Consider the following 9,982-nt stretch of genomic DNA (forward strand, 5'->3'; position numbering starts at 1 on the left):
AATACACTATTAACTAAAATCTATACTTTATTCAAATTTCTATATTTCCCTATTATCCTTAGTCATTTTTGACATCTTTCTCTCCATCCTTCCTTTCATATTTATTTCTTTAAATCATAACTTGTTAGGTGTCTTTTTCAACATGTTAAAATCTTTTGAGTTACTGTTGTCATCCATCATATACCCTGTTACTCCTAATTTTGTGTTCTCTGTAACTTTTATAAGCATACCTTCTGTCTCTTCCCCCATCAACAAAATTACTGAACACACTGGGGACCAAGATACAGATCTGGCCCTAGAATCGCCCCCAGACTGACAGTGATCTGTTGAATAACTGAGCCTCAAACTGTTCAGTCAGTATGGGTCCGCTGACTCAAAGCTTGACCACATTTCTACATCTTGTCCAAAGAATGTTATGAGTGAACTTGCCTCAGTGCTTTACTTCAATCCAGGTATACTGGATCGATTTCCCTAGTCTACTAGCAAATAAATAAATAAATAAATAAATAATAAAAAAATAAAAAACAGATCATTTCGCCTTTTTAGAAAAATCTATGTTGGTTCTCTTTCAACTTACACACTTATCTAGAGATGCACAAAACAACCCATCTAACTCTTTGTGCTGGAATGAAAGGCATAGATGCTATGTTCACTGGTCTATAGTGGTAGAATCTATCTTCTGCTATTTTCTGCAAATCAGAACTACTTATGCACATCTCTAGGCTTTTATTTTGCTCTCTCAACATAGTCTCTCCAAGTTACTCTGAGTCAAGGGAAAAAACTCCATGATTTATAAATACAATTATATGAAATATGTACATTTTCCTTTTAAATAATCTGCCCTTAGAGTTTCATTTTCATATTTTTTTGGAATCTGCTTCTTTAAAGTTTAAAATATTATCTATCTTTTATGTATCATAAATTCAAAGGTACCTGGTCACTTTCTCCCAAAGGGTCATTACTCCTTTTCTTTCAATCAATTCTACCTATGTTTGTGTGTGTATATGATTTTTAAATACTGTTCATTTAAAATACATAATTTTATGTTTTATTTCTCAAATACACAGGCTGATGGAAATTCTGAAGAAAGTTAATTCACAACACGGCATATTACCTCCATCTAGAGGTCATTCTAACTACATACGTTTTGACAAGAACATTGTATTTTCCTTTGCGTTGATAGTGAATATATCCTTAATCATTGACTATCATACTGTTTCAACAACTACTAAAACAACTCCATAAATTTCCCTGCAGTATTTCTGATTCAGCACCAATGCCGTTTATACTATGAAAAAGCAGAGGCAGCTTACTGTTAACAGAAAAACGACTAGGCATATAAGGATACAAAACTGGGTTCTAGTTTCTGTTTTTCCACTTACTGTATGGCTCTGATTACTAATCAACACACACACTCATGCGTGCGCGCACACATACACACAGTACCTTGCTTACCCCATCTATAAAGTGAAAACAAGCTGTTCTGTGAATCACATATTCTAAGACATGTGGATATAATTTGCAAACAGTAGAGCACAACCAATATGTAAGACATTACTTATAATTAAGGTCAGGCTTATCTGGCCAACAAACTGCAAGTCCATTGGTCACTTTATTCTCATTCTCTTGATTCCAGAAGTATTAAATATTTTTTGTCAGTACAACAAAAACAACTGAATCTTATAGAAAGCATATACAGCCCTAAAGTTACAAAGCCGTTTCACTTAGGAAAACATAGAGATAAAACTAAGTCATTAAAATGATCTGTATTTTTCAATCATTCCCAAATAATATTAACCCTTTATGAAAATAATTCTTAAAGATTACATCTTTTGTTTCAAACTGAAGGTTTATAAACCATCATATAATGCTGTAAACCATGGGTCTGCAAACTCTTGCAGTAGGGCCAGATAGTAAACATTTTAGGCTTTGGGGCCAGACAGTCTTTTGCAACTACTCTGCCGCTGTGCAAAAATGCCTGTGTGTGGCTGTGATCCAATAAAACTTTATTTACAAAAACAGGCAGTCGAATTCACTTGCAGGCCATAGCTTGTCATTCATGCTGAATGAATGAGAAAATGTCTTATTAACATACTAATAAATTCAGTCTTAATTCAGTTTTAACATAATTAAAGAGAGTCCAGCAGAATAAGATTTCAACATTTTATTATAATTAATTATAAAATCAGACCACCTAAATTTCACCCATTGTTTCTCAAGCCAAAGTTTAAATTTCTTTTTTCATCACCTCAAATATCTACTATTTAAGGAGGACTTTTGCATTCAGTAGGATATAGTATAAGAATTACGATTAAATTGACATTTAAAGTTCTTAAACCTTAATCAACTGATTAGATTTTAATTTTTTAAATTCAAAACTGATACTGAATAAGAAATTAGGTGAAACACAATTGGATCACTACTCTGTGTTTTGATAAGATTTAATTCTGGGGTTAAATGCTATGATTATAAACAAGGCATTTGGTTCTCAACAAAAAGTAAAAGAAGATGAACAAAAGAGATGTAACCAGATTAGTGGAAGACAGACTGGGAAAACCGGAGTTCAGCATAATCTATGTTCACAAGATACATTTCAAGGTACTTAATGAAGCCCTCAGAGAAAATTCAACATTGTTCCTCTACGAAAATTTGGAAACTCACACTGATAAATAACCTCAAATTGAGGATTTACACCAAATGCACATTTTTAATGTGATTCTTCATGGGTACAGATGCATATAGGAGAGAAGGAAGAGGACAGAGGACGGGAAAGGAAGAGCAATAGAGGCAGGGGAGAAAGAAGAGAAGGAAGAGGAGGGGAGGGAACAGAGGGGCGGGAGGTAAGAGACAAGAAGAGTAGGGGAGGAGGAGGAGTTGAGAGTTAAAAGTAGGACTTCAGTGTTCTTTCTGCATCCTAATTAGGCTAACCAGTTCCCAAATACCTCCATTATCAAAGGAGATGAAGAGAGACAGTAGGGCTTGATCACCACAAATTCATTACAGTTACTACTAAAAGTAGAAGAATGAAAGTACTTTAACATATATGTTAATTTACTAGTGTTATTATGTAAATTAGATTATATAGGTAAACCTGGCTAATGTAATAGCCAAGACCCTCTGTTCTAGGGAAATGATCTTAAAAGTCTGTACCAAATTGTTACCTGGAAAATTACCTTTTTCCCTAGAATTTTGGTAGAGGCACCAAGAATACAAAACAATACTTTATCTATTAGGTACTCCAATCCCTAAAGCGAGATTCTCTATTACTCATCCGTGACATACTAAGAAGTTATTCACAGGTTCTGCCAGATTTAGCCCTTCATTCTTCTCCAAAGGCAAAGAATTCACCGGAGGGAGGAAGAGACTGGGAGTGAGGATTTCTCCAGGGTTAGGGTGCTGTGGGTTCCACCTTCCACCCTCTCATGACAGAGGGCAGAGGCTAGGCTTGCAACTCATCTAAAACTATGTGAGGGCAGCATCAAAAAATCTATCCATATTTTGGCACGTGTCCCTTTGAGTTTGGACAAATAAAATGTTACCGGATTCCTCCCCAAGGAATTTTAAGTGAGAGTCCGTGAGTGGAGCTCCCCCTGCTGGTGACAGGTGAAGAAAACAGGTCTACTTTGAGAAAATGGTTTGTACTTCAGATTTTGGTGGGGCAAAAATGAGTCTTCTGTGGGACAACTGTGGACCTGTGGAAAGGGAGCCATTTTAAGAAAGATTTTGCCTAAGAGTGCTCCTACATTATAGGGATGGGAAATAAAGTAATCGCAAAGAAGGGTGGATTTCTGGAAACTTAGGGCTGAAGAAAGGGTCATACACTTATTATTTTATCTTCCCACTATCTGGGGCACCTGTATTGCTGGAGAGAAAAAGAAACCAAGGAACTATAAATGTAAAAATGCAACTACAAGTAAAAGGAAGAATAATAATTAAAACAATATATTCCTTCTTGTGTTTTATAATTTATAATTTATATTTATAAAATAATGTTTACATAAACATACAAAGGGTCCAAACACAACACAAGAATGATTTTTTTTTTGCTTTAAGAATATTTACCTATACCAGTCTAACTAATTAGATTCTCTTTGTTTGAACTTTTTATATCATAAATGGCTTTTCCTTGATCTGTGGAATTTGTATATTACAACGCATCAATGCATAAGAAATGGTTGACATGCTTTTCTACATTTCATTTAGAAACATGCTATCATTTTAGCATTTGTGTTCAAACAAAATGTTATGCTGAACTAGATTTAATCATAACATATCATCTTCAAAGCCAGTAGACTTCGTAGATTCATTCAAGAATTTTTCAATAAGTTTCCCTTAAATATATTTAAAAGATGCATAATAAAAATATGTGAATAAACAGAATAAGAACAGTTACTGTGCTATTATATATATTTTTCAGTGAATGTGACTGCCAGATTAAACGTATGGGTCAATAGTATTTTGAAAAATCCATTTAATTTATAAAGAGGCAGGTTAGAATTTAAAAGACTGCATAAATCCTATATACTTACCACAGATGACAATGGCCATTCATGGGTGCTCTATTAATAGCCCTTTCACTTAAAGTTCTTCCTGAAAGATAAGAGTGCTTACACTTAGTACCTTCTTGTGAGTTGGTAGGAGGTGGATTATTGAATTAACTCAGTGGTTCACAAAGTATGGTCCCAAGACCAGAAGCATCAGCATCACGTGGCAACTTTGAGAACTTTTCAGCCACATTGGAGATCTACTTTATCACACACTGTGGGATTGGGGCCCAGTAATCTGTGGTTTAATGAGCCTCCAGTGATTCTGATGTATGCTAAGGTCTGACACACACTAGACTAAGCAACTTAACCAAGTGCAAGAAACGTCATTTAATTATTGCTTACAAAGCGTAATAGAATTTTTTTGTATTCCATTCAAACAACATTTACTGAGTACCTACTACGTGCCGTACTGTGAGTGTCTGGGAATAAAATGTCAAATAAGACAGAGTCCTTGACCTCCAAGGGCTCACTGTTCCGTATGCTGCAGGTATATAAACAAATAAGTTACATGCAAAAATAAAAAAGTAAGAGCAAGATGAAAAAGAGGGCACAGCAGAGTGGGTAACTAACTCTGCCTGAAGGAGTAAGGGAAGGAGTCAGGGAAGCCTGAGAAGTTCTTGCCTAATCATTCACAATAATGAACAGGTTCAGGGACATAAATAATTCCCCCAAATTATTTTACTTAGTTTTAGAGTAATTTTTAACAATGTAATAATTAATTTGCGGCCGGGTGTGGTGGCTCACGCCTGTAATCCTAGCACTTTGGGAGGCCAAGGCAGGTGGATCACCTGAGGTCAGGAGTTCGAAACCAGTCTGGCCAACATGGCGAAACCCTGTCTCTACTAAAAACACAAAAATCAGCTGGGTGTGGTGGTGCATGCCTGTAATCCCAGTTACTCAGGAGGTTGAGGCAGGAGAATCGCTTGATCTCAGGAGGCAGAGGTTGCAGTGAGCTGAGATCATGCCATTGCATTCCAGCCTGGGGGACAGAGCAAGACTCCATCTCAATAATAATAATAATAATAATAATAATAATAATTATTATTATTATTATTTGGATAGAGGTTTGTTTATGGTTATGGCTTGGAAAAATCAAAAATAACTCGCATAAACAGACCTGTATCTGAGAATCTTCTCAAAGGGGCCATTTTGTTTTATAGCGACTTCTTTTCTCTGATCTTATCTTATTATTTGCTCGGAAGAGACTATCAAGGATATGCCAAATGCTTTTTCTAAATAAGTGGCGAGATAATCTTTATAAGAATACCAAATGATTTTTCATTTTGAAAATCATGGTTCTATTTTGTTAACTTTTTTGTTAAGCGTGCTACTTCTACAGGGCACTATCGCATTTACGACGAGAACTAGTTCCGCTGAGCTAGCACGATCTCATCAAATTTGCAAGACAGTTTAAAAAGTGAAGTGTTTTAATAATAATTAAACTGCACTGTGAACAAATATTAACGAAATTAGCAATTTTAATGATTAAAACATGCTTTTAATGTAAAAAACATTAAAACTAAATCAATTTTTTAGCTACATTACCAAATGAATAAAACTTTCAGCGTACTACCAGAAGCCTGAAATAGAGGTGATTCCATCACTCCAAGAATATAAAAAGAAGCTGGGTAGTATACAAACTGGATTCATAGCCTCACTTATGTAGTCAGGACAAACGTAAAGCTATTTCCTTTAGATAACTGTATTTTGTCATCTTTATGATGCATTCCTATCGATTACTTAATTAGGAAAATTAGAATAATGTTTCTTTAAATATAAGATTAATATCATAATACTTTGGAAACATACTGCATAATGATATACTCACTTTGAGTTTTATCAAAGAATTTTGTACTCTCCAGTGATCAAATCTTTCCTAAGCATAACAACCTTAAACATGCTATTATGAGAAGAAATCTTCTGCACTTCTTCCTCCCTCATGCTGAATCCCAACGTTCTTCCACAGCTGGTCTGAGCCCCTGCCTTGCTCTCAGCTCCAGTGTACTTGGCTATTACCATTACTAAGCACTTACTCCTTATTCACTGAATATAATTGGCTGTCCCTTTATTATCTTTTCCATAGAGTAAGTTCCTTAGTGTTGTGCAGCCTTCACCATATTTATGCCTCTCCTTCTCTCCCTCCTCCCCTTCCCTCCACCCTTCATTTTCACACTGTTCCTTGACAAAATAATTTTGAATAAATATTTATTAAATGGATAAATTAAAGGAATTCTTTTACTTTTATTTCAATATCTGAATGAACACATCTGAGGCTTTTCTACTCCTTTTCTTTGGCACTATAAACTCTTCTCTCTTTTTTTTGGATACATCCTATTTCAATCCTATGCTTCATTTTTGCCCCTGAATTCCCTTCAACCTATTTCTTTACGAATTTCATCACCTAAGACATTAACTCAATTAAACTCCCATTCCACTTAAGAATAGAGATCCAGAGCAATTTTACCTATGGGAAACTGTAACTTCCATAAGAAAGACTTCCCTGCATCAACTTCCATCCTCTGCCATCATATTCTCCTTTCTACTACATGTGCTCACAAACAACCTGTTCCCTATCTATCTATCTATCTATCTATCTATCTATCTATCTATCTATCTATCTATTTATGACAGGGTCTTGCTCTGTTACCCATGCTGGAGTGCAGTGGTGAGATCATGGCTCACTGCGGCCTTGATCTCTTGGACTCAACTGATCCTCCCACCTCAGTTGTGTGTTGTTTTTAGTAGAGACAAGGTCTCCCTATGTTGCCCAGGCTGGTCTCAGACTCTTGAGCTCAAGCTATCTGCCCACCTTGGCCTCCCAAAGTGCTGGGATTACAGGCATGAGCCACTATATCCAGCCTCTGTACTCTTCTTTAATAAGAGCTTATTTCCATTTGTTTTTGTATATGTATGATTATTTGAATAGTGCTGCCTCCCCTACAAAGCCATAAGCTCCCCTGTAGTCTGAAAACATGTCTATTTTGCTATCCTATTCCTACCTTAGCACATAATACCCAGGGTAGGGCAGGTACTTATGAAAAAAAATGTATTTAATATTGATGAATGTTGGAATAGTTTACATAGATATACTTTGATTTTCTCAGTAGATATGAAAATAAATCCCCTTGTTCTCCTTGGTTAAGTTTTTATTCACATTGAAATTAATACATCTCTTCTCTAGAATTCTGTTTTGTATATGGTCTGCAAACTGGATTGCTACAGAAAAACTCCACAAAGCTGATGATGAATATGCAAACAAGAGGGGGAAACCCTCTCATCCTCCTCCCACTTGGGGAAACTAAAGCACAAAGGTCATTTAGCAAATGAATCTCCAAGTGGAAAAATATAATTACAAGGAGTTTAGTAAAACCTTCTACTTGGAAATAAAAATTACAGAGAACTAGACTGGGTAGAAATCTTTCTTGCTGTGTCTTCTTCTGGCTGTCTTTTCTAGAAGAAAAGCCTGGAAAAGAGAAGTCTTCGGAATAAATGAAGAATTCAAAGGATTTTGATGTCAAAGTACTATACTGACATTCAGAGAGATGGCAGGTAGGGGCTTTTGCAAGAACACATTTTGCATCGAGTAAGAGTCAAGGTGAGTTATAAAAATAACAATTTGACATTCTGTCTATTTAGTTGTTCTTGTTGTGATGAAAAATTTCAAAAACATACAAAAAAGTATAGATGACAGAATAACGAACCACCATGTAATCATCGTTCAGCTTAGACAATTATCAAACAGAGTTTTTAACAAGGTTAATCTTGTTTCATCAAGATACATTTGGAAAAACATTAAAGTCTGCAAGTTTATTCTTTGTGATCCCTGGAGTTCTACATTATAGAAGTAAGATGTGTTACTTTAACTGTGGTTGACAATTGCTGAAGACACTTGTCCTCTGCCTGTTGTTTTTCAAACACTGCCACTACATTTCTTGTCTTTCTATGTTTTATGAAGTTAAAAGATGAAATTTAAGTTTTTTCAGTTAGCTATTCTAATATACTCAAATATTTCTGAAGGACATATACTGTAGTCCTAAAATGCCTTTCTGTTCTGAGACTGCACATTTTTTTGTACCATAATATATTAAAACAGATTAAACATATTGGTTTTAGCTAAGATAATTTAGCTTTAATTAAAATTCACTAGTGATTTACTATAGATCTTTTGTTTATTATACTTTAAGTTCTGGGATATATGTGCAGAACATGCAGGTTTGTTACATTGGGATATATGTGCAGAACATGCAGGTTTGTTACATAGGGATACACGTGCCATGGTGGTTTTCTGCACCCATCAACGCTACATCTACATCAGGTATTTCTCCTAATGCTATCCCTCCCCTAGCTTCCCACACCCCAACAGGCCCTGCTATGTGATGTTCCCTTCCCTGTGTCAATGTGTTCTCATTGTTCAACTGCCACTTATGAGTGAGAACATGCAGTGTTTGGTTTTCTGTTCTTATGTTAGTTTGCTAAGAAAGATGGTTTCCAGCTTCATCCATTTCCCTGCAAAGGACATGAACTCATCCTTTTTCACGGCTGCATGATTTACTATAGATCTTAATCGCTACTTGAGAATAATCCTTACAAAATGCTTACCAATATTAGCATAATGTTTCTTTTCTTGTGTGTTTGTAGATAGTTCATACATGTCTCCATAAGCACGAGCAAATCGCCACATAAACTCTATTTCATCTCTAAACTGAAAAGAAAAGATGGAGTTGCCTGTTAAATTAACTTGGTAACTTGTCTATTTTATTCTTGTTTTCTACTGCAACTTTGAAAAAACTTAGGCAGCTAAACTGGTATTTATAGATTATTGAATCTACGTATATCCATATTTCAGTGTGAAACATTTTTAATCCAAATACTCACGGCTAAGAAATATGACCTAACATAGTATTACATTTGGATCTTAAAACCAATTAATATTATCCAGACACTAGCTCCATCTATGCAGAGGAGAGATTTGATAGGCACTAAAATCTAGAAATTCTTCCTGAGCTGTCGTATCCTTTTCTTCTTTTCCTTTCCAAGTTATCTATTATCAATATAATGAGCATCTCAGTTAATATCTGTAAGTTGAAAATGCATATACTCAAAAGAGCAGTCACTTTTTTTACTTAAATTACCTAAATATAATCCTGGAGATCTATCAAGTTTTAGACAATATGTTTAGAGGTGCTAAATCCTCAGAGAAATAGAGATTTATTTCTCCATGGGACACTGCAAACTCTTTTAATTTTAATTTTAATTTTTTTTTTTAGTGGTGGTGGTGAGAGCTCTGGACAGGCTTTTCTTATTCAGACCCAGCATTAAACACTGCAAAATTAACAAATGACCATTGGTAGAAATAGCTTTAAATACCCATAGCTGTCTCAAAATATTTGTTAAATATATAAATTAGTAAAAAAAAAAAAAAAAAAAAAAAAAAC

At 35.1% G+C, this 9,982-nt stretch overlaps 1 protein-coding gene across 6 annotated transcripts in view; it reads right to left on the reverse strand.

Annotated features, from left to right (window-relative positions):
• RMDN2 (regulator of microtubule dynamics 2) overlaps window positions 1-9,982 on the reverse strand; it is a 90,818-nt gene that overhangs the window by 25,531 nt on the left and 55,305 nt on the right. For all 6 annotated transcript variants that reach the window (XM_017860432.1, XM_017860430.1, XM_017860429.1 and 3 more), the window contains 2 exons: window positions 9,147-9,249; window positions 4,530-4,590 (listed from right to left, as the gene is read on the reverse strand). In XM_017860432.1, coding sequence (XP_017715921.1) covers window positions 4,530-4,590; window positions 9,147-9,249 — 164 coding nt within the window. The remainder of the gene's footprint in view (window positions 1-4,529; window positions 4,591-9,146; window positions 9,250-9,982) is intronic.

This window comes from Rhinopithecus bieti, unplaced genomic scaffold, assembly GCF_001698545.2.
Source record: "Rhinopithecus bieti isolate Rb0 unplaced genomic scaffold, ASM169854v2 scaffold_52032, whole genome shotgun sequence".
NCBI classification, from domain to species: Eukaryota; Metazoa; Chordata; class Mammalia; order Primates; family Cercopithecidae; genus Rhinopithecus; species Rhinopithecus bieti.